The following is a 25,277-nucleotide window of genomic DNA, read 5'->3' as shown; positions in this document are numbered from 1 at the left end:
CGCCACCAGCGTCGCCTCAGATCCGTGACGGATCCTTGCTCAATCAGCACGATGCCGCGTCGTAGGTTTGTAAACATGTTTCAGGCATCACATTCTGTAAACACCGGCAGCTTGTGCAATGATATCCCCTATTTAGACGTATCAGCTCATAACTCATCGGCATCAGTGTCTGTGATCCTTTACTGATGAAATGGGCTGAATTCGCTCACACAGACAGATCCAGTGTCTCAGTGCATGAGAACAGCGCTCGTTATCAGCTCAGTCACACGACTCATCAGACGAGAGTCTGCTTCCGTTTTACGCTCATTCCTGTCAGGAAGCGACACAAGTGGACGCGGGTCGTTTAGTGCTTGTGACATTGAGCGGTTTCACGCAAGTAAGAAGACGAAAATAGAAAACCGAGGACAAACAAATGGTGGCGAGGCCTTTTCCGAGACGTGCATCCTCAGCACGCTGTACCTTTAAGCTGCTGGTAAATATAGCAGAGTGTTATTGTATCAGAACCACGTGGCCACGTTTCCTCACACGTGGGACTGTTTGTCCTCTCGTGTTAACTCCAGTCAAAGCCATTGTGCCGTGTGTGTGTGTGTGTGTGTCTGTGTGTGTCTGTGTGTGTCTGTGTGTGTCTGTGTGTGTGTGTGTGTGTGTGTGTGTGTGTGTGTGTGTGTGTGTGTGTGTGTGTGTGTGTGTGTGTGTGTGTGTGTGTGTGTGTGTGTGTGTCTGTGTGTGTGTGTGTGTCTGTGTGTCTGTGTGTGTGTGTGTGTGTCTGTGTCTGTGTGTGTGTGTCTGTGTGTGTGTGTGTGTGTGTGTGTGTGTGCGTGGACCCTCTGTGACACAACCCAGGCATGTTTTCATCGGGGGGTTGTGTGACATGATGAGGTCAACTAACCTGTCATCTGATGCATGGACGGACACACACGTGTTACATTTCCCACCTCACAAAGGTTTATTCAAGATTGTTCCCTGTTAAAGGACCAAATGTTGCTCATCTCAGATGAAACACGTCTTCTGCAGAAGCCTTCAGTGACTAACATGATTTAATGTGACTTATTTCACCCCTGAGACTCACTCAGACTCGCTCACAGTTCTGCCCTCGGATCTCAGCGGAACTGAGTCAGGGACAGTGAGGCTGTGAATGAGGAATTCCACATCTCGACCTCACGACTCAGCTATTAGCGCTTCACGGAGCATGAACTCGTGTGTGTTTGCTCTCAGACGGTTCTGGCCGTCAAACAGCTCCTCCTGCTCTCTCTAACTCTTGGATTAGATTACAAATACTGGTCTGAGGCTCCAGACTGCAGCTTGTTGCCATTTGACAGACACCGTCTCCATGTGATTAGTGCTTCCATCTGAAATGTGTGTGTAATAGAAGAAAATTGGTGTCATGTGTTCCTCAGGGCGTCTGTGAAGGTGAAACGTGTCCACTGGGACCCGTGTTTCCCCACATCGCAGCCCCGTCTCCTCCCAGTGGGGCTTAAATGTCCAAAGACCAGGATCCTGCTCAGTGTCCAGCGGCCCCCGGCTAATCATCAGAATGAAGCCGGCCATGTGTTCAACATGCTCCCAACTCCAACATATTAAACAGACGTGTGTACAGAAATGCGACGCTGCGCAGAGACCGTGGTTAAAGTCTTAGGCTCCGCTCGACCAGCTCGCGCCTGCGTCTTTTCAAACGCGCCTGGTTCGCTCCGACCGGCTCTTTGGTTAAACGCAGAGTTCTGCCCAAGGCGACATGAATGGGTCAAACGGGAGCAGCGTCTCCCTGCTCTCCTCACGTCTCATCTCGAGTCTCATCTCGTGTCTCTTCCCCGCTGTGTTCAGATAACAGCCGGCAGCAAGGCGGCCCTCGGAGACCTGTGCGCCGGCGACGTCATCCTGATGATCAACGGCGACAGCACAGAGCAGATGACGCACATGGAGGCTCAGAACAGGATCAAGACCTGCACCCAGCACCTCACGCTCAGCATCTCCAGGTACTGTATGTGGACAGACTTGTGACTTGAAGCGTTCAGACTAATTGGACTTCAGGAAATGTTAGTCACCTGCTAATCACCGGTCGCTGCTTTGACCTTCAGCAGAGGATGCTTATAGTTTTAGCTCTCGGCCTCATTAAGGGAATTGAGCTGACAAGCTGACTTTTATGATGATGACGATGATGATGAAGGCCTCCTGCTGCCAGGACCACATCTTGTTTCAGTTTGGCTGCGTGTGTTCAGCTTGGCAGAGCCGCGTCACGGGGGCAGACGACAGGTTTACGACTGTGTCATGAAAGTCAATGAGGCTTTTCGGGCAGTGACCTTTTCAAACGGACCTTTCATCATCAGCCTCCGCTGTTCTGTTCAGACCAGTGCATCATTTTTTAACATCTTAATAGTCCGATTTGACCTTCAGCAGCTGACAGAGCGACATGTTCAGCTTCAATCTCAGCTGCTTCGCACATTTGTGTGAAATGGTTGCTTTGGGCTGCGCGCACCGGAAAGTGCGGAGCAGATCTGGCAACCTCCGCCCCCCGGGGCTCGGATGGGGAACACTGCGGTTTCAGCCTCGGTCAGAACGCGACGTCTGCCAGACCGTGCTTCAGCGCTGTCCTTGTAGGGCAGCACACGCAGTCCGCGCTCCAATAATGGGTTGGAGCATGAAGCTGCAGATGCAGTGGGAATAGGAATCGCTCAGCGTAATCTGAGCCACCAGATAAGCACAGATTCACACACGCAGGCTGCAAAGTCTCTGTGTCCACTGTTTGTGTTTGTGCTTTAGTTTGCGCTGTACCGTGCAACAGCTCTTTCTCAGCCTGGACTAGATCCCACCCGCCCATATATCAAACTGAGCAGCTGAGCGCTAAGTAGCTTGTCCACACAGACAGTGCATTTATTTAAGGACACATGAAGCAGCATTAATTCCTCTGCAGCTGCAGGAGCCCCAGGAAAGAAAACCCCACCCTTCACCACAAGAACCTAATGGTTCCAGGTTCAGCTCTGACCACATTAGAGATCGCGGGGAGCAGTTTAGTGAGAGAGAGCAGCAGTTTAAGAGAGAACAGCGTCTATTAGCCAAGGGCTCGTTCTGCATTTACTCAGCTGGAAGTTTCACCCCTTTGCTGGACATGTGGTGACTGTAAATTATACATGAGTAAACCACCACACACACACGCTGTTCATCAGTCCTCCTTAATTTCCCATTTAAACAGACAACACTTGGATGCAGGGTCGTATAAGAATTAAAGTGCTGGTATGTGACCTTTCCTCAGTATATGGGCTGGATAATTGCAATGTGAAGGGCCCCGGCGCTGGACAGGAGGAGGGGAGTCATGTCTAGAGCAATGTTGGGCATGCACCAGTGCACAGAGCCCAGTTAATGTGCTGCTGAAGGGAAGGGGGGCCGCGCAGAAGAAAGAGAACACGTTCTAAACGCACGGGAGAGTCAGAGAGAAGAGTTTAAACACCAGCAGGTGGACAAAGCGAAGGCTCCACGGTTCCTTTGTGTTCTGCCTCAAATCTGCTTCCACTGCTTAGATATTCAACTTTGTGCACTGCTGGAGGACAACACAGCTGCTCCCTCGCACTGAAAGACCTGACTTTAAGATAATATTTACATATTCTTAGATTCCAACAAGCTGATGAAGTTAAGCTTTTTCTAAAATCGTCTGTGAAGCTTCGTATCACAGTTTCCACAGCTATTAGTTTTACCTATAGCTGGTTGGGAACGTTTCCAAAGAACCCAGTGCGTGGTTGGTTTTCCCAGGAAAAGTGCTGCACAGGAAGTTATGTGTTAATAAACAGCAACCATCACTAGGACTCAGCAGGCAAACAGAATACAACCACTGTCGAAACTCACGATTCATGAATGAGAAAAAGACGTTTTTACAAAGACATGAAGGAAAATCATCGTCAGGCTGCAACATAAAAAAGTCTCCCAGAGATTTAATGATGCTGCAGCCTGATGTCAGCCTGATGAATACGATCCGAGCTTGTGTTAATAATTAGCCACACAATGAAAGTGACATATTCGACTGTGAAATATGAGTTTGCGTCTGAATGAGATATGAGTTATGGGAATTTCCATTTATTAGACGCACTTTAAGTTGTGGGCTGCAGGAATAGCTGTGGATGACTTGATTGCAACCACGTATTCTGGAGTCAGAAAGCGCTGGGAGTGACTCCTGCAGCCTGCTGACTCACTAGAAAACAGTGTTTTAGAGCACAGCAGATCTCAGCCTTCATTAGAAGCCATACGCCATAAAATACTGCACACAGTCGCGGAGCCACAGAAGGAGAAACGGGAGACCTGTAATTTAGTGCTGCTGCTGATGGACAAATATGAGTCTACACGTCTGCTGTGAACCAAAATTACAGCTCGCTGGACGCATCTGAGTTTGAGGTCTTACATAACACAAGAATGCCTCTTTGTGTCCCCACATTTATTACTTTCATAACCATTATTTTTTCTAATTCCTGCTCTGGAGACGTTTAAGAGCGTTCGAGCGTTTCGAGTTAGGTGAAGCCAACGAAATCTGAAAAACAAGTGAGTGCCAGCAGTTGTTTACGTGGAGTTTTTAATGCGGCCACCTTTAAATCCTCCTCTGAGCTGCCTGTGCAGGAGGAATTTGTGTTTGTTGTGTGTAACCTCTCATTCTTACTCTTTTTTATTATGATGATTTCATGTGCAACGTCTGCACCGTTCCACGTTAAGAGCAAGGATTGATTGGATGAATAAAAAGGAGGAAAATGAAGAAGGAAAAAGGTCAAGACAAGGACAAGGGAACATAAAAGTGCTCTGAGGTCAGCGCCTCAGCTTTTCCATTTTCCATACGGCCTTTTTACTGATGCAGAGCTGTCAACGCGCTGCTTTGAGGTGAAACACGCGCGCTAGGTCCTGTAGTTCCTGGCATCAGACGTCAAATGCGGCTGCTTCGTCTCACTGGGAAGAAATAATGTCTGCTACCAACTGCACAAACACCAAGTTCACGGTGAAGTCAGCGGATCTGGAGACGCTGTTCCGTCCTCAGACCTCTGGATGCGTGCGTGAAGCCCTCGCTCCCCCCGTTATCTCCTCATCCTTCACCTCATGCAGCGTTCCGTCATATCTGCAGACACTCGACCCCCTGCTGTGACCCCCCCTCCATCCACTAGCGCTTCTTGGAGAAAGCCGTGCGGCTACAAATGCTTAAGAAGCAGATGATGGCGGTGGCCATGTGTGTTTGCACTGTTGGCAGGGTCTTTGCTGTGGTGGTGAGTTAACTGTGCTGAGAAATGAGTCACGATTCCTGAGCGTTGTGTCTTCTAATATTAATAAAAGAAAAAAAATGGCCTGTTTTAGTTTTACTTACTGTAGGAATAAAATATAGAACTGTACAGTTTGGTCCAGGCTGGAATGAAGCTCAGAGAGTTTCATCCAAGTTCCATGAGGCCGTATTGGTGTCAGAACACGAGTGTTCTGGTTTTGTCATATTTGGGCTTCAGCGTTGCTCAACACAATGAAAACTTCAACTTTGTGGTCATGACACTCGAATGGGGGTTTTCGTTCAAACTTTATTTATTACTGAGGAAATAGAGCATTGCAAATTAAATGAGGTCCAGCTTGACTTTATTGCTGTGACAGCAGAAAAATGTATTCTCATTAAATTGTGTCATTAAACCTAAACTATCTGGTCAACCACCAGCTGACATCAAGGAAATGTGTTACATCTGATAGTGCAGTGCCCCCAGTTTGTTCGTCTCTCATTCAGGTCTTCTCCTTCGGGCGGGCGTTAATCATGCAGTGAGGCCGGATCAGAACATAGCACTGGATTCAGGAGGAATCAGAGAAAACACGCAGAGGAAAGACAGAGCATGCGATCGCTCCGGTGGAGGATTGTTCCCGCTCTGACTCCACGACCTGTGACTCACAGCTGAGGAATTACGCACACGGCTGCACGAGGCCAAAGGAGCACAGGACTCCAGCTGGGACAAAGAGGAAAAGCAGCAGCGGCCTCCATCCTCCATCCTGTCATTCCTCTCTCCCACCACTCGCCTTTTTGTGGTGGCTGTGAAGGCACCATCAGTGGAGGCTGTGTGGCACACAGGGAGGAGGCGATGGGGGACACGGCCCCTCTTCTCCCCCACCTACACTGATCTTGTCATCACCCAGATCCAGATTTTTCCAAGTAGAACCCTCTCAGGCTCCCAGGCGAGATCCTCCCCTAACTGCTTTTTAAAAGGTGATCACTCCCTGCTGCCAAAGCGTTTAAACTCCTCTCACATTACAAAATAACAGAGGAGCAGCTCCAGTGATGTCTGACTTATGACGGGCCCGAAAACCATCCGCGTCCACGTGGACTCAGCGAAGCGAGGCCCTGAAACGCACCGCGATGATCGGCCGCATTTTAATTTGAGGGCACTTGGTTTTGTGAAAGGCTCCTGCTTAAACACGATGATCCTGCAAAGCCAAAGTAAACTCATGCACCGTTCCAGAGAAACAGATCTCCTCAATCAGGAAATTAAACCTGGCAGGCGGAGGTCAGGAAGGGGAAAATATGAGCAAAGGAGTCCTGCTGACCTGTGATGCTCCTCTGTCTGTACTTTCTTTATAACTTTGTCATGAAGTCATTTACCTGTCGAATGGATTTAGAAGAGAGCTCTCTTCCCTCTTTATCGTTCCCTTTTATTTCTTTACTTGCTTTTCATTGTTGTCTGACAGTGACGTGTCCATTTGGGCTCACGAGAGAGAGGAGGCGGTGGGTGGAAATCAAAGATGATATTTTAGGACGGAGCCGAGGACCGCTCACCCCTGTCCTGTTTATCATCCTGTGCGAAGCGCAGTCGTGACAGTTCTCGGCTCGTCTCAGAGTCCATTTTTGGCTTTAGCCTGAGGAAATGGACGCTAGACGAGATAAAAACCACCCGATCTGCTCCTACGATTAAAATAAAATGGAGATTAAAGGAAGGAGAGCAGGAAGGCACACGTAGCAGCTGTGTGCAATGAGGATTTAGTGCCCACGGTGTGTTGGTCCAACAAGGCCTCGGTACCAGAGGACGAAGGAAGGAAGCAACACACGGTGGTGAAGCTGGTGTGTGTCCCTGACCGAACTGTGCTGTAACCAGTGGAACCAGTCTGCAGACACGAGGGCTCCCTTACTGGGGGAACTGGCGGGATCGGTGGTTTCGTCCCACGCAGCAGACACTTGGCGCCTCATGAGAGCGTTGTTGATAGCAACACCTCCGTGGTTCATATCTGAATTATTGCGGCTCAGCCACATCGTGCCAGCTGCAGCCGATGAGCTCAGCGTCTCCCCTCTCCCACATGTGGGGCGGAAACAATCAGCGCTCAGCGTTCCTGATGTGTCTGTAGGAAGAAGTGACGAGTGAAGAGACACACTGCTGCTCTGTTTGAACCGATCAGCCACAGGGAAGCATCTGTGTGAATTTACGCCGCTGGGGACGTTTCATTTGCAGATAAATAATCTAAATAATGGCCTTGATCATTGCTTCCAGCCTGTAAATTATAGCAAATACAACTGGAGTCAATTACTGGTGATCTAAACAGTAGTGGGGGGAACCCTCAGATACCAGTAACTCACTTATCGCTGCTTTTGAAATATCAGGAGTCTAGAAAGCAGCGCGTTCCTCCATCCAGTGGAATTATGGTGTGATGATGACTTTATCTTTGCAGCAGTGGGAGGATGCCAGGATGAAGCTTTGTAGCCCATTCCTGAATGTGAAAACCTGCCAAATGCACTGTACAACTCTATGCATACATGCGCCCACTCATGTGGAGTATGTGATTTATGAAGCGACTCAGTCTGAGGCCTGCGGCTCCGACTGTAAAGAGGCCTGTGCTGTTAATGTTAGTGACTAATGGTGACGCTGTCATCTTTTCCAGCTTACAGTCATTCTGATAGGATTGAATGAACTGTGTCACATCTTCTGTGGAAGGAGGAAAGTCATGACATCACTGCTGCTCAGTGACATTCACCTGACGCGCTCTCTCTCATGGCTATTGTCTTTCAGGGGTGGTTCAGGAGACAGAGTGTGGTCGCCGACTGTTAGCGAAGATGGCAAGACAAGCCCTTACGCGGAGCCTGACTCACAGGTAACCACTGTTCACTCCAGCGCTGAGGACAGTCTTCAGATTCACTCCTCACTGCGAGGATGAGGAGTCGTCTCCGCTTTTCTCACAGAGACACGATGCTCAGACTGAAAAACACTCAATAAATTACTCAGCAGCACACAATTAGAAACAGCGAAGTCAGAGAGCGGAGCCGTTCTCACTTGGCTCGGCACCGTCTTTCTAGGTAATGTTTTCTCTGGCGCAGCGCTGTGACAACGAGTCAGCATTAAAATGAAATCAAACAACAGATTTCCCATGAGCTTTTCGCTGTGGAGACAAGAAGCGGGACATGAATCAATGGTTAAATGATTTATTGCTGGTCGACATCAGCGTCTGAACTGCTCACTCTATTCAACATTCACCGAAAATCCTAAAGCTTCCAATGGAAACCTTTAAACCTCTTTACTTTTAATAACATTTTTTATTAAAACTACAGGGTTTCTTGAAAGGAGCTTGAATGTTGGACCAACTCTGACTATATTCATATCACGCTAACGCAATGGAATTTGAAGGCACTGAGCTGTGTGGCGTCTTATGAAACAAGAATTTAGCCCTCGTATCTTACTGTAAGTGGCCAAGTGAAATAATCACTGTGCATTGAGGCACAATGGTCTGAAAAGCCAGATACTGCACTCACTCGAATGAACCGATCCTGAGCATCTTGTGTGTTTCGTGTTTAAAGACATGCTTCTACCAAGCTCCTTATGAGACACGTTGACGGGTGGGACTCTGGGAACCAGTACTTTGGTTCATACAGTAGGGCTGTGGGTTGCGTCCTCCCTCCCTACAGTACCTACAGTACCAAGCACATCAGCCAAAGGAGGAGCACGTTCACATCTGGTCACATCGGTTCACTGGGTGTGAGCCCCGAGTCTCCTCAGTGTGTTTATGTCATAAACACAATCCATGGAAACAGCCACAAATCTTGATCTGAAAATTACATCTACACTATGATTCTCATGGCTGTTAATGAGATAATGCGTCCCACTGTTCACTGGAATGGTTATGAAATAGTATCGTGATTGTTCTGCAACGGTACCAGCTGCCAAACGGATACTCGAGGCGTGGGGAACTCTAGCAGAGGATGAAGTTTTCCAATGCTGGCAGGTCAACAGGTCTGAGCATGGGGAGAATGGGGGTGTGTGCGACTGTGTTAGTGCTGTGTGACTGGAACACGCACACAATGAGCACATTGTGGCTCAGATATGCGAGAGATGCGTTGTGTTGTGGAAACCGTGGAGCCTGGACTGACGTGTGCCCTCAGCGAGGCCCATTCTCCCCGTCTATAAAGGGCCGGAACGGACGGAGCTGGAGTGAAGTCGGATCGACGGATGTTTAAAGTAGAGAGAAATGTTTTTAGTGGCAGCGTGAAATGAAAGCAGCTTAAGTCTCAGGTGATTAATCAGAGGTCTGATTGTAAACTGGCATTTTAGCTTCCCAGGAGACTTTTACTTTGAAATCACAGGTATAACTAAAGTACGTCAAGGTAAAACACAAATAATGCTAATCAATAAGCTGAACCCACTGGCGTCATTGGTGATAAAGTCCTACAGTGACGAGAGGAAGCTTCCGCTCGCTGAGGTCGCACTAAACACCAAGGCTGTGTCTGTCTTTGTTTCCCGCTGACACAACAATGGCGATTGTTCCTCGCACACATCGGAAACAATATGCACACGAGGACCCTCCACACCAGCTGAAGCCCGTCCAAACTCAACTGAGCGGTACAGTTGGACCACAGTTCATCATCCAAGGCTGAGCTCATTTGGAAAAACTGAATCCAATCAGTGCCCTGGATCAGGATGAGAACTCTGGTCCTAATTGTGTTAAAGCAACATATATCTGTCATGCGCCAATGCTGCAGTGTGAGAACTGGAACCAAAGAGACCAGACGCCTCAGCTTCACGTTTGAACCAAAAGATCCTCTTCTGGCCCGTTTACAATGAGTGTCTGACTGACCCCGGAACCACTGGAGCCCAGTAAGCAGCGTCTGTCCAGTGATGTCTTCACTTTGGATTTTCTGCGTTTAATATTTCCATTCACATTTGTCATAGAGCTTTTAGCCAACTGGCCTTGGTGGAAACTTGAGTCCCACAGCTACTGTGTGGGAAATGACACCAGGAAGCTATGAGGTGTTTCCCTTCACCCTGGGTACGAGGGGACTTGTCATAAAAGCTAATGAGGAAATATTGTATTTTTGGGTATAAGTAGGTGAGTGACTCATTCCAGTTGAGGTGATTGTTATGATAAGGTTGAGGTGATGTTTTCATAAGTAGCCGTTCTTTTATCAGTTAGGGGAATTTGGTGGAACTGTTAAATGTATTTCAAGGAAATGTGCTCATAACTTGGCACAGATCAGACGGTGGGATGTGGTAATCGACTTCCTGAAATAGAAATACATTCATTGACGTCGTTAAAGTGGATGATATAATCAAAGGTGTGAAAAGTGAAGGAGCAGCCTGTGTGTTTAGCTGTGTTCATCAGTGACAGAGGACAAGGCTGCTGTTATCGGCTCATGTTTAATTTTCTGACTCCACAGAACAGATAGAGATGAAGACTCACACTGACCTGTGGCTCATCTGCTTGTCTCCTGCTGTGGGATTTTAATGCTTATGAGGATGGAAGGCGTCTTTTCAAGAACCTCAACTTTTGAAGCATTTCGCTTCAGTGATTGACTGATTTCCACTCTGGAGACGGAAACTAGTTCAGATGGATGATTTACGGTGTCCACCTGTTGTCTTCTTGGGGGAAAAGTGCAGGACGGGACAGAATGTGCCAAATCAATTTCTGCGGTCACACGCCAGCATTTCATTACAGAGCTGCATCTCCTCACTCTAAGACGCTTATTCCGTCACCTTTGCTCCTCCTGATCTCAATGTGAACGCGGACACGTCATATTTCATCAGCGGTCCACAAGTATAAGCAAATAATTACCTTAATGAGTGGTGTGATGGAAATCTCATCAGATTTAGCTAGATTTTCCTAAAATCTAATATCTGACAGCCGACTGCAGTTACCAGCTTTGCTGCCTTTTCGAATATTTTCCATCTGAACCGTTTTTCTGTTGAGAAATACCTCACTGTCTTGTAAATGATTATCTCATTTCGCATCAGCATTTCTGGCTGATTTTACTCTTGGATGAGTTTCATGCGCCACTAAAGTGATACCAGCCACTGACATTTCCAGTTTTCGACATTCCTTCCTGTAAGTGTGGAGCAGATCGAGGCACACGCCGGCCGAGGCTAGTCGTGATATCAGCCTCTGCTACTGTGGCTGAGCACCGTGGCCCAGTTTCAGTGTGGAAGCTGAGAGGTTTGGCTCACACGTCACAGAGACTTCCACTCTCAGCCGGGAGCTGGCAGCTGGAGGCCGATTCTCCAGGCTAACATTAATAGTAGCTGACAGATAGAGACCTTCCATGACTTACAGCTCGTAATTCCTGTAGCGTTTGGAGCTGAAATGAAAACTGTGCATTAGACATGTGTTTTATTAATAGAGCAGAGCTTTCCAATATATGCTAATTGCAATAATTGACCTTTATAAACACAGGACAAAGAGTTAACGCATGTCAAAAATGCACATTTATCTTGAGGAATAATAAGAACTTTGTGTGATAATGTTTTGCTCATGTTAAAAGTTCTTGTGAGGATGAAGTACAGAACTGAATATTCTTATAAGGTGCTAAAAATGTCCGTCTGGGTTCAGTGCTGTTTAATCCGCTGCAGGAACCTCGGGCCAGTGGAGCATTGCTGGGAATTCTTTTCAGCAGATCCACGTCCATTCACTCGAGGCCTTTCAGGTCGCCGACCTGTGACGCCATTTATTTGGTTGTTTGTGTTCACTAATCAGTGAATAAGCCCCAGAATGTCCACATCAGTCTGGCTTTTCCTAATCAGGTCATGTCTGCTTTGCTTGGCTGTTGATTCGCCCCAGGAAGGTTTGAGGAACCGCGTCCACCGGCTCCGGTTTAGGAGAATGATCCTCCTCAGGTGTTTTTAGGCATTAAATGGGGATTTGTGTTTTTAACCCACATCCATCCTTTTGTTTTCCGCTGCTTTTCTGGGTCACAGTTAAGTGTTTTAGCTTTGTCCCAATTATTAACAAACCAAATTGGAGGATTTGAATTCATTAAGAAGATCAGAAATCCCAGAACAAGCACATTATCTAGTGACCATTTAGAGGTGAACTGTGAACTGAAGTGGGAAAGGACACCCAGTAATTTAAAAGCGACTCCTCCAGTTGCTCTCAGTTGGAAGTCAGCGCTAGAATCAAACTCGTGGTTTTTACTGTACCTTGTGCAGCTGAGTCATCATTCTGCTGGTTGCTAATCTTTTGCTCCACTTTACCCTTGGTAACGTAGTTAGTTTACTCGCCCAGGGGACTTTCTCTTTCTCTCTATTAGGCCAAACCAGATGCTTTTGTTACAGAATTATTCACACTTGTGATATAATTGACCGCATCCAAGCAGATTTTACTTAAACCATTGGTGACTTGGCCAAATCTCTAAAGATGTTGCTCATTAGCTTTATTTATTAGGAGAGATTATTAAAATCCATCGTATTTTTTCTATATTAGAACGCTGAGGTATTTTAATCTTTCCCTGAGCTTCTCTCCTGCCTGTCTGTCTCCTCCAGGTCCAGGGATCCATGAAGGGCTGGTTTGTGTTTTGTTAGCGGTGCAAAGCGCCATGTGAAATGCTTAATTTCAAAGGTCCAGGGGGATTTAACTTTGCAGGGGGTAGCAGAGAGGGAGGTGGCGTGTGTGTGTGTGTGTGTGTGTGTGTGTGTGTGTGTGTGTGTGTGTGTGTGTGTGTGTGTGTGTGTGTGTGTGTGTGTGTTTGTGTGTGTGTGTGTGTGTGTGTGTGTGTGTGTGTGTGTGTGTGTGTGTGTGTGTGTGTGTGTGTGTGTGTGTGTGTGTTATTGAGAATTAGTGGACGAGTCTCCGGTGAAGGGAGGTGGGCAGATATGGGCATATGATTCCAATTAGGATCCGTCTGCCCTTTTCTGACCAAACTGTGGCTGTGGACTGTGAAGGTTGAAGTCCTCTCCCATATGAGAGGACTGACCGCAAGCCAGGTTGATGAATGGGGGAACTTGATGCCTTTTGGGTGCGACCAAGTCACTTGAAAGTAACAGACTTTATGAGCACAGAGCACAGAAACATGCATGAAATGACCTTTTCTTCCTTTTTTGTCTTTCTGGCCCTCGTTTGTACGCGACCAGCCATTAGCCATGCTTAGCTGCAATTGTAAAACAGGTCAGTGGAGTCAAAAGGCAGCCTGATTTTATGAGCACACAGCAGTAGACAATGCTGGCTCCCATAAATACTCTAGTTACTGCTTTTGGTTCGGTCTCTCCCTCTTTGATTTCATCTGTTCCCATTTTTAAATCTTTCCTCCTCTCAGCCAAAAGGAATTAAATCACAAATCTGGGAGAAAATAAAAGCATAGTCAGAAGAGAGACATTAGGAAGCAGATGACCTCACAGGCCCGCGACCCGGCCCCGGGTGAAGCAGCTGAAAATGGATGGATGATGATCTCACAGATGGCCTTTCAGCAATTCTGTCATGTGGAGTTGCTGCTGGAGCTGCGAAGCTCCATTTGAAACTGTTTTGACTGCAGTGGAAAACAAGATAAGGTTTCCAGGGTAATATGATAAGACATTCAGCAGATTAATGTGTCACCTTCACACAGACTTATCCCATAAACCTACAGTACGTGTGTCCCAACATGAAGTGCAGTAAATCTTTTTGATCAGACAACTGAATTACAGTGGGTTTCAGTATAATAAAAGGAAACCGGCCTCTCATACCTGGAGAGCAATGTGAAAAAGTACCAAGGTATGTTTATAAGGCGCGCTCCAGATGTGCTGCATTAAATCTGCCGTCCACCTCAAGCAAACATCTGTGCAGCAGATACGCAGAGAGGAAAGTGGTCTGATAGAAAGACGAGGTGGGTTCAGGAGCTCCATGAAGCTGCACACAGTCATGGTTTTTCTCAAAACCAGAGAATCTGTGCTTTTAGGTCCAGAAATTGCCTTTTCTTTATTCATGACTGGGAACTTGTGGCCGCTGCAATAAGCGAAACACAATCTGCCACTGACAGCGTGGTCATGAATCTTAGAGCTGTTCTAGTAGCTTTTTCCGTACGTCCAGGCTGTAAGACTAGAAGGCGTCCTGTGTAGTTCACTTTGTGCAACTCATCTGTAAGAAATGTCTGATCTGACGTCGTATAAGTAAAACGGACTGACTTTTTCAGGCTAAATCTTCTCTCCAGCCAGTAAAAGGATCAGGATGTTAGTTTTAATCTGTTCTTTGTCTTTTGAATATTCTGTCATATGCATGATTTGTATTAGAACATGCATGGAAACTGGATTTGGTTCAGAAAATGTATCGTCCCAGGTACAAAGAGACAGTATAGGAGATTAGAATCTTCAAATATGAATTTTTGCTACATCTTTATGTTTCACAGAATGTGTGTGTTTAAAGGATCCCTCATCGTACCCGCATGTGGTCCTCCATCTGTGCAAACAGAGCTAAAGATAACGAGGATCTGGTTCGGCCTTTTCGGCTTCAGAGCGTGTGGTTTACTGGGAGAGACAGCTGGGTGTTTCTGACACCCCTGTGGTGAAGGCACATTGATAGCCATGACTTGTTTTACCATAAATTTGTGTATGTGGGCATTTTGTTCTGGGACTTTCTGGACAAAATGCCCACAACGTAGAAAGCCGTGTTTTTAAATTCCTTGGAAGTCATGTGTGGGAACTGCAGGAAAGCCGGCTGTGACGGAGCTCCTTCTCACGTTCAAAGCGTGGGCACGTTGTCTGGAACAGAGGAGGTCTGAAGCGTGTGTGCATGTGTGGTCCAGACGAGGGCTGAGGACAGGAAGACATCCAGCAGGACCCATCTGTTGAAATGACAGGGGTCCTGTCTGCAGAGCGAGGGCCCAGCACCCACGCGGCCACACACTCGCTCCAGTGGCTCCAATGATCACAGCATCTCCTCCCTCCTGTAAACAAGTCCCTTTGCTGCCGCTGAAGTGTTTATAGTCTAAAGCTGTGATAATGCGCAGCCACGTTTCATCATCCAAACTGCTGCTATCTCCTAAATTCAAAGCGCTGAAACCCTATCGGGGGCAGTGACATCACCGCGAGCCGCGCAATAAAGTTTTATCTGGAGTTTAGTGTCTGACGCGGACGAACCCGGCGGGTGGGGAGTTATCTCTCCATTGGGCCGATAGCTGTGGTAAACACTCGCTGATGTCACTCTGGACCCGGTGCAAGCGCATGAAGAGGGCGTTGACCTCAGCATAAACACAGTCGCCGCGTATGGAGAGCTGCGAGCGCGCCGTAGGTGTCCGCGCATCTGTCCTGCATTAGTCCAGCACAGTCCTCTAAACAGTTCCAGAGCGACTATGTGGCAGCGCGTCTTAGCTTTAATATTTACACCACACAAGTTAATTTGTTTTGACAGAAACATCTGCAGCAAATCTAATGCAAGCTTCCCCTTAATAAGCTTCACTGTTATAGAGGGGGAAACAGAAGTGAAGGGGAAAAGCTTCTCTGATGAAGAGCCTCGTTTGACATCGTCCATTATTTTTGCACACGTAGCTCGTAATAAGAGCATTTCACCGTTACCTTCATGTTTACCGGCTCTTTGTATCTCCTTTTTAAATGGATTCTTTTGGTTGCTTTTCAGAATTTCCATCCCATTTCCAGCGGATACGCCGGGTACAGCCGCAAACCTTCCTACACTCCTGAACCTCCGTCCCCGCCTGCTCAGCCCGCGTACCTCAACAACGGACACTCCAGAGCCAACAACGTCCACAGCTACGGATACGGAAATGGAAATGGAACTGGGCACGCTCAGTACAACAATCCCTCAGGACTCTATTCTCACAACGGCAGCAATGGAGACAGATCGCTGCCGAGCAAGATGAGCGGCCTGAGCCTCAGTGCCACACACAGGTGAGTGCGTCAGACGCAGCAGCTTCTGGACCTTACATGGAAAAGCAGCACGGAGCTCATGTGATTAACACATCACGTCTGTGGAATCATCTGACTCTCTCTCCTCTGTGCTTCTGTTGCCTGTTTTATTAAATCATACAACGCTTTGATCTTTCCATGGAAAATCCCCACAACCAAAGGTGGTTCGACCACTGGAAACTAAAGTAGCTGTAACTATTAGCTTTCTGACAATAAATAATTAATCAATAATGTGAAAAACAAACTTCATGGAAGAGTAGCTCTAAGTAGGATGACACGTGTCTTTGACTGATGTGCAGTCTGGAACAGACCCACTTCAGGATGTTGGCTCCCCCTGTCTGAAGAAGCAAATCAGCCCCATAGCATTAAACCCCCACCACCAGGTTTAAGCTTAAATTACGTTCAGTAACATCTGGAGTTTCTTGTTTACACCTGTTGTTTACATTTTCAGTCACATCAACTGTAGTATGTATCACATTTTCTTACCAGGCTCTGCTTGTTCCTTTCAGCCCAGAGCCTCCTATACACTCCCCTGTCGGCCGTAATGGCGTCGACACACAGTCAGATGTCTACAGGATGCTGCAGGACTATGAAGAGCCTGCCTCCGAACCCAAACAGTCCGGTTCGTTCAAATACCTGCAGGAAATCCTGGAGGCCGAAGATGGAGGTGGGCAGATCATAGAGACACAAGTATGAGTGTGTACATATCTGAGCATGCACGGGCATAGTTTTCCTTTTAAAGCAAGGCACGGCTAGAGAAGGAGGAGGAAACAAAGGGTCTGAGTGTAAACATGCAATGGAGAGAGCAATAAAAAAGGTCTTGCAAATGGCTCACAAAGGACGGCTGGAGTTTTTCTAAGCAACTTACTGAAAAATAACACTGCAAAGGACGATAAAGAGAGAGGAATGGTTCCCCTGTAAGCTGTCTGACCACTCAGCATTCCAGCTTTAAAGCAGGGGTCATGTGATGCTGCAGCAGAGCAAGGATAATCCCTGGAACTAAAACCCTTTCTTAAAGCGGGACAGACCTTGTGAAGGTAGTAGTTATAATCCAAGTGTTTGTACAGAGTTTAGAGAAAGGCCGTGACCTTCTAGTGCTGATGGTTGGCTTTATTAACAGCTTATTTGCAGCTGTGATGTAATCGCTCAGTTTATTAGTGTGTGTGTGTGTGTGTGTGTGTGTGTGTGTGTGTGTGTGTGTGTGTGTGTGTGTGTGTGTGTGTGTGTGTGTGTGTGTGTGTGTGTGTGTGTTTGTGTTACATCTCTGGTTTGGTTAGGTGCTGATTGTTTTGGGTTTTGTTGAAAACAGCAACTCCTGCGTGCTTGGAATATAACCATAAGTGAAATGTCTTTACTGTCTCTACAATGAGCCATTTATTTAAGGCAAAATGAAGAAGGATTGAGGAAGCTCAAGGATAATAATGACAATGACTTGAGGGCACATACAAACTGCAAGCATCAACAACTTTTAGACAGATCGGCACAGTGTAAACATCTATGCTATGTTCGGCGGCATGAAACCCATAAACCAGTAAAATTAGCCACACTTCTTTAAGCTGCAGGGTTCAAGGGCCGTGTGTGTGTGTGTGTGTGTGTGTGTGTGTGTGTGTGTGTGTGTGTGTGTGTGTGTGTGTGTGTGTGTGTGTGTGTGTGTGTGTGTGTTACATCTCTGGTTTGACTCGTGATGAAACATGAAACGCTACCAATTTCCTATATTTTTCAAAAAAAGTAAGACTTATCTCCCTAAAACAGTAAAAACCTCCCACCGTATCGGTTACTTTGTTGACTGGAGTGAAACCTAATTTAGCACCTAATATTACAGTCACAGCAGCGACAGGCACGGGTACCGAATAAGCAGCACTTCTGATGAATTAAGCTGATTATAAAGAGACTTTGCTGTCGGTGGACTTTAAGCTTGGCCGGCCGCCAGGTTGATTGACAGGCCAAGTGCTGAAAGGAAGGGTTCCATTGGGATGGTTTTAATCATTTAGTGTATGATTATGATGATGTTTAAAAGATAATAAGATTTGACAAACTAGATGAACAAACATTGGCAGTATAACCTGAATCTTAGATCAAATTGCCTAATGTTGGTAATGTGGTGGAGTGATCAGGATGCTGACCCTTTTAAAACCTCAACCAACTCATGAAAAATATCATATTTACTAGTGCTCCTCAAGAAAAGTGACTTTCCATCAGCCTGTTTTTTGTGAGCAGCCAGTTTCCAACCGTGATGGATGGTCAGTAACCCTGGTATGAATGCATGGAAAGTGTTCAGTCTACTGAGGAAGCGAAATGTGTCCTCTCCAGGAATGGGACTTCTGTGAAGTGAGGTCTGTTGCCTAAATATGTGAAGTTGAATGGATTCCTCCCACTCGTACACCTGTAGCTTGGTAGAATAGCTTTAAGTTTCAGGAGCTTCAAGGAGGTAAACAGAGGGAGAACCCCACACGATCCCTGTGGAGTTATTCCACAGGGATCAAAACACAGCTTAAAAGATACTGTAGGAGGTTTAAAGCCCAGAAAGTCCACTCTGAGTAACATGGCATTCCAGTGGTGGGGGCTCCAGCTCCAGCATCAGCTTCACTTTCTTTATGCGGTAAAATAATTATTTATTTATTTCGTAAAAAACAATGAATAATGGATTTGATTTCTAATAAGTCAGTTTCTCTGACTTGTTTTTCATTCTTTATTAAAATGTTTGTTTCCAGTCCTTTTCAGCTGCAGCGTCCAAACTAAAGCAGCCCACATACTGTACAGTCCATGTTACTGGAGCTATTTGTCTTCCAGTATTGATACTCCTGTCAGTCCCCTGAAGCTTCACACTGTGCTCTCAGCAGAGAGACGGGGGCTGGCACGAGCGTGTGACTGCCTTATGGCCCGTCTGGTTGATATTAGTCACAGTGTTGCGTGGGGTGAGACGCGTGTAATCGTCTATCTTGTCACCGTCAGATAAAATATGGCGCCTGACCTAAGCAGTCTAGCTATTTTAAAAGAGCAGAAACAAGACTAAACAAGCCCGAGCTGATCGTGCTTTTTTTATCCATCATGAAGTCAACTTTCCTTGTCTGTGAGAAAGTCACAGAAGTGCAGCACATAAAAGGCTTTATTTCCATTAGACTGCATCATTAAGTAATAGAGACATTAATCCCAGAAATACCATAATAACTTAATACGCGGCTGATGTCAGCTCTTAAACACACAACGGAACAAAAAGACACTGCCGTTCACTGAGTGATGGAGCCAGATGTGAGATAATTAGACGGTGGTTAGAGGTGGTGATAGGAGGTCGCTGGCACATCGTCAGGGAATCGATTCTGATCTGAGAACACTAGCTCTGCCCAGTGAGTCCCAGCGTAGCTACAGAAATGCTAGTTACAGTACCTGCCACCTGTTGAAGTGGGTGATGGAGTGAGATTTAAGCAGCACTTGTGAGTGTGATTGTAGCACATTGGTGTGAGAGTCAAAGCTGGTCTCAGCGGGTTTGACGGATGAATTTGGACTTGGGCCCCTCAACAACCTCTGACACTTCACTGCAACACACAGGATGAGCGCCACAGACAGAAGGAAGTTGACTGACTGTATGATAACAGATGAGTGCATTCCTCTCAGTGTTCGGTCAAATGTTAAGCTGTGACAAAACAACAAATGAATAAAAATACCCACATTTATGTGGAAACATTTGTGAACGACACAGACATTCCAGTGAAGATCGATGGTCTACAGAACTTTGTGTGTTTGTGCAGGCGGAGCTGGAAAACAGGCCTGGCCCAGACTTTGATTGGTCTTTGTTGCTTTTCTGACAGTTTTCATTTCTGAGTTGTGAGGAAATAATTTTGTAATAATAGTTCGGTTTAATATTATTGTTGAGATTTGTTCTCATTTGTCCGGTAGAAAGGTGCTCTGTAAATATCCATTCTTCAGAGGAATGTACCGAACTGTGCCTAAAAACCACCAGTTCAACAAAAAGCAGGCCAGAATCTCAGTGGGGAGCAGAACCTGACTTACGGTGTCTCCTTTAAAGGTGCTGTGGGAAATAATAATCCATCCTTTTATCCTTCACCAGTCTAGTTCAGACCTGACAACTATCACGGTGTAGCTTTACCACCTGGAACTTAAGGGGGATTTCCTGCAGAGTGCAGAAACAAACACTAAACGTAAAACTTGTTTGGCTTGTTGTGTTTTTTTTCCTGGTTTTAGCCACTTCCTAGAATCCAGTAACTTTAGAAAACACACATACACACACACAGACACACATTCCAGACCATAGCCTCAAGGTTAATTTACCCACCTTTCCACTGAAAAACAGCACAGCCTTTAGACACACACTGCACTGTGTGGAGAGGGTGCAAAGGTACGTTTGAGATGTGCTGCAGGCGTCCAAGGAAACGGACACTCTGCGTGTTGGTGTGCGTGCTTAGCTCATTCCCTGGTGCCTTCTGTTTTTCTAGGTGTGTCCCCAACAGAGAGAATGAGAAACCTAAAGTCTCCAGTCAGGTCTCCAATCCCCAAGCTGGGAAGCCCCATCCCGAGCCCCATGTCCGGCCTCCAGAAGCTGCCCCAGTGCACGCGCTGCTGTAGCGGCATTGTGTAAGTATCGCTCACGTCCCGAGTGGAAGGAGAAGACACTAAATGTCCTATTTGTCTCTAGGTCACTTAATTTTTCACAGTTAGGTTTTAACTTTCACTGTGTGAAAGTGAATGGTAAAACAATTTATTGCTACTGTGGTCCACAATTATAGACCAGTGAAAAGACAGTAAATATGACACTGAAAATATCTCAGATTTGCTGGTGAGACCATTTTAATTGCCATCTGGAAAGAATGTGTGTCCCACTTGTTTTACTGCTGCATCTGTAGTCATGAAGTTTCGTAGCTGGTCTGACGTCCTGCGTCCAAAGCAAACAGGTTAACCTGCACCGACCTGCCTTGTACAAGTAGAGAACCCTGGTCCACCTATCCTTATAATGATTAAACCTACTCCTCCACACCCTTTCCCACACGGTGCACGCTGCATACACACATCCGCTGCGTGCACACACAAACGTTGAGCTGAACATTGAACACATGCCCGCACACCCTCCTGCACAGGTAAGCGCTGATGCCATTGGCTGTAACAAGAGCACACTGTTGGAGCTTGCAGGGCACAAAAAGGCTCTTATGACCTTGGAGCATTTTACGGCTTCAAGCACTGTGTCAAGAGTTTATCCTGCGAGTCATGTGGTGAGTTGGTGAGAGCGGTTAAACAAGGAGGCAGACTTATGACGGAGTGGTCTCTGGCCTGAATTCCCAGCCCAGAAAGGAAAATCTTCTGGGAAGCCGTGCATGAACAACGCCCTTAACAACTGCCGTCACTGTGACAGAGCACGGCAACAAACTAAAGAGACCAGTGTCAGCAGAATCGACACGCTCGGTTCAGCTCCCAGTGTGAAACATGATGAGTGATAAGATATATTCCAATGTTTGCCTGGTTACAGTCACTATAAATGATGATATTTGCTGATTTACATAGATAACATTAAGTTCAACAAAGAGCTGAGTCGGCCACAGGCAGTTCATCGTCACTTATTTCCTTTTATAGTCCTGTATTTTCCTTTAGGCGTGGATGTAGGTGCCTCTTTAAAGCTCCATGCAAATTGCACTTGGTTCAAGAGGCCTGTATTCTAACTCCTGCTGTCTGTCGTCTCTCTCTCCTCAGCGGCACCATTGTGAAGGCCAGGGACAAGCTCTACCACCCCGACTGCTTCATGTGCGACGACTGCGGCATCAACCTCAAGCAGCGCGGCTACTTCTTCATCGAGGACAATCTGTACTGTGAGACCCACGCCAAGGCGCGCGTCCAGCCCCCCGAGGGCTACGACGTTGTTGCCGTGTACCCCAACTCCAAGGTGGAGCTAGTCTGAGGCGGAGGCGCAGCTGCCTGTGTTATAAGTGAACTGGGAAACCTTATAATGGGGCTACTGGGAATCCTAGCCTTCATTTATCAGGTTCTGTCAGGCAGGAATGCTGATATTGGATCGATTTTACCTTTCAGAGACTGCTACAAAATTATTTTCAGCTATTTGAGATCAGAATTTCTCCACTGACAGACCTGGTAAATGCTTTGTATAGAATAAGGCTCGGGTCTCATGAGAAACCCAAAACCCTAACCTATTAAAAAGCTAACATGTCATATCTCAACCTGACAGCCCCATCACTCCATCCCAGATACAAGACAACCTGTTAAAGTGAGACTTTATAATTGTGTTCTGGTGCATTAGCTTTTACTGGGCCGTGAATAGTGAGGGATTTTGCAAATGTGCAAGGTGAAAAAACTGAAACCATCTGAATCCACAAAAAACTGGGTGATGAATTGAAGTTGCTAGTGATTAGCTCCATGTGGCGATAAGTCAAGTCATGGCGACACCAATTAGTGAGTTACAGTAAGAGAACATATAGAGCATATGTTCCACAAAAGTCCTGAGAGCCCTCATGTAGTCGGTCCTAACACCAAAAGCAGTGGGTCCAAATGTGACTCAAAGAATTACATAGTCTTGGTCACAAAACATGTTCAGTTCTGAAATGACTCCTCGTCTGTTTTTCTAACAAACAGCTTCTTGATTTATGACCAGACAAATCTCCAGTGTCCCCTCACTCAAGCATTAATACTTAAGTGTGTGTGATGTACGTTACCACAGGTTTTCAGCTCGGTGGTGGTTATTCAGTCGACCCATTCGTGGTTTAAGCTTGGATTGAGAGCTTTTTTGGTTGGGTCTCATTGTTTCATTAACTCTCTTGCAGTGACACATTTTCTCCTGTTGCGGTTGGACTTTTGCATTTGAATTGTACATGTACACAGTTCACTTTACAGACTTTACAGAGTCCTAAACAAACATCTCTGTGGTATTCATTCACTGTTGTTAGCTGTGTTAGGTCAAGTACTAATTCATTTTAAACAGAAGTTACAGGTAAAGTTTTAGTCCCACACGATTGAAACTTCAGTTTCTAGTCTTGTTGATGAATGTATCCAATAACAACATTTTCTAAAGGCGTGGTGGACAAGAGTCCTCTGACTAAAACACTTCTGGGTCGTGCACCTGACTGAGAGGAGAACATGCTGAAGAGTTCACGCAGTCTGTTTAATAAAAACATGGTTGACACATGTTTTCTCGGCCCCTCGTGACGACTTTTTAAAATGTTCCCGTGTATCAGAAACAGACAGAGATCCGACAGTAGAAAACTAAAAAGTCATAAACCGGGGCTGGACAGCCGGCAACATGTGGGAATAATATCCACTTTGTTTAGTTTCTCCAAACCACTGCGTCGATGCATTACTGTGGCTCCATGGGTGAGGGAAAAAGACAGAAGTTGGAAATCTGCATAGTTGTCTCCCCTTCCTACTATGAATTCAGATTTTTAGTCACAGCCAAGTCCATGAAATATGATTGTACACGTCCTCAGAGAGGCGAGAAAGTGAAACGAGGGGCCGCCATTTATTTCACTCTCTTGACAGAATCCAAAAACGAAAATAAGATGCCGTGAAACTGCAGCATGTGCTCATCAGTCGTAGTTCCTCTAAGCAAACCTTTGAACTTCTGATTTGAATAAGATTCAATTAACACATAGACATCGACAGTAGCTGCTGATGTCGTCGATAGTAGTGACTTGTAAATTATGTGAAGATTATATTGGTGCCACAGTTTCTTTGGTGTTGTACATATTTGTTTTACCATTAAACTCATGCCTTCCACACCCTCTGTCTTTAACTTTGACACAAACCTTTTTCTTAACTTATTGCTTTAGCGACACCTGTTTTTCCTGGGTAATTACTTTTTTTCTAGGATCTAAATAAAATGACGAGTTACAGTACCATGGTGCTATTCTTGCCTTTATTCACTGCAGGATGCCTCCAACAGGACATTTAAAGCAGCTCTGGCATAAAGCTTTCCATATTACACCCACTGTAGCATGAGCTGGCTCTGATACGCATGACTGGCAGCCTACAGTAAATCCTCAGACGTCCACTTCAAAGGAGCCTTAAATGCAAGCTCAGTGTTGTAAGAACACACAACCGGCCTCAATTTTCCATGGAATTACTTTTTTGTGTTGTTTTTTGTATGAATTATTGCAAGACTAACCATATCTGAAAAACATAGTCTGGGCTGAATTAAGTTTAAATGGACCCGTGGTGCTTAATAGTGTGATTATGGCCCTGACGATGCTGATTGTCATTCTGTTCCTGTCTGTGAAAGTAATAGATTATTAGTAATAGATTAAAACATCAGATCTTTACAGATGCAGTGCATGATACAGATTCAAGCTATAATTAGTCCCGGGAGGTTTGAACCAACTTTAAGTCTCGTTAAACAACTGCACCTTCAGTAATGTGTCGCTAAACTTCTATAGCAAAAGAAGACTAATAGGCCACAAGACAAGAATAAGGAGGAGGAGTCTCTGCAGCAACAGTCTGAATGTGAATAATCCTTATTCACATGTTTTTGTTTCCCACATGCACTTGCTCCAGTCCCAAACTTGGAACAAAGTAGGTGGTTCGTTCTAAAATTTGACGGCTCACCTACTGTACACTACATCCCATAATTCTCAGGTCTGGACCAGAGCCGTGTCCAAGATCAGGACACGGTGTTACACTACAAGCGTGAGTGCAGCCGAGCTAGAGCTTAAGGAGTCAGGCATCTGTCTCACGTAACACAACCAGGTGCTGAGGTGGAGTAGATGAAAGGCGGATGATGGCTCCTCCGCAGGGCGGGACACAAAGAGCAACCAGGACTTCTAGATCTAAAGAGGATCCACTCTGGCAGAGCTGAATGGGAGAAGCTGGCAGAAGGCAGTCCATCAGTCAGAACTAGAATGCTTAAATGGAACTGCTGGTTCAGAGTTTACCTAAACGCGTTAGACTTTGTGACTAAAAAGCTCCAGCTGCAGAATCATGACCTCTTAATAGGAGGACGGTGCAGCTACTAACCAGGTCACAGGCCCACACAGTGAAGCGTAATCAAAACACGGGCCGTGTTAGACACCGAGAGCTAAACTAGGCCTCGCTACGTGGAAAGAATTCAGCGTCTCCGGCGTCTGTAAACATTTAGCCCATTTTAAAGGTAAACATTTCAAGTTGCACAGAGACAGAGCTCACGCCGCTCCCCAGTCTGTAGCATCAGCGCTTCACCAGCCGGTCCGGTTGTGTGCCGTCCATTCCTCGTTGCTCCATACGCTACCA

General features: G+C 46.1%; 1 protein-coding gene across 1 annotated transcript in view; it reads left to right on the top strand.

Moving 5' to 3' along the window:
* The window catches only part of pdlim4 (PDZ and LIM domain 4), a 28,554-nt gene extending 4,643 nt beyond the window's left edge, over positions 1 to 23,911 (top strand). Inside the window, exons 2-7 of the mRNA XM_029173846.3 lie at positions 1,822 to 1,973; positions 7,986 to 8,067; positions 15,778 to 16,046; positions 16,574 to 16,731; positions 20,516 to 20,654; positions 21,762 to 23,911. Of these exons, the coding sequence (XP_029029679.1) occupies positions 1,822 to 1,973; positions 7,986 to 8,067; positions 15,778 to 16,046; positions 16,574 to 16,731; positions 20,516 to 20,654; positions 21,762 to 21,966 (1,005 nt within the window). The 3' untranslated portion in view covers positions 21,967 to 23,911. The remainder of the gene's footprint in view (positions 1 to 1,821; positions 1,974 to 7,985; positions 8,068 to 15,777; positions 16,047 to 16,573; positions 16,732 to 20,515; positions 20,655 to 21,761) is intronic.
* The last annotated feature ends 1,366 nt before the right edge of the window (positions 23,912 to 25,277 follow it).

This window comes from Betta splendens, chromosome 14 (genome assembly GCF_900634795.4).
Source record: "Betta splendens chromosome 14, fBetSpl5.4, whole genome shotgun sequence".
NCBI lineage: Eukaryota > Metazoa > Chordata > Actinopteri > Anabantiformes > Osphronemidae > Betta > Betta splendens.
Note: the sequence above shows the minus strand (reverse complement) of the source record. Positions and strands in the feature narration are given on the sequence as shown.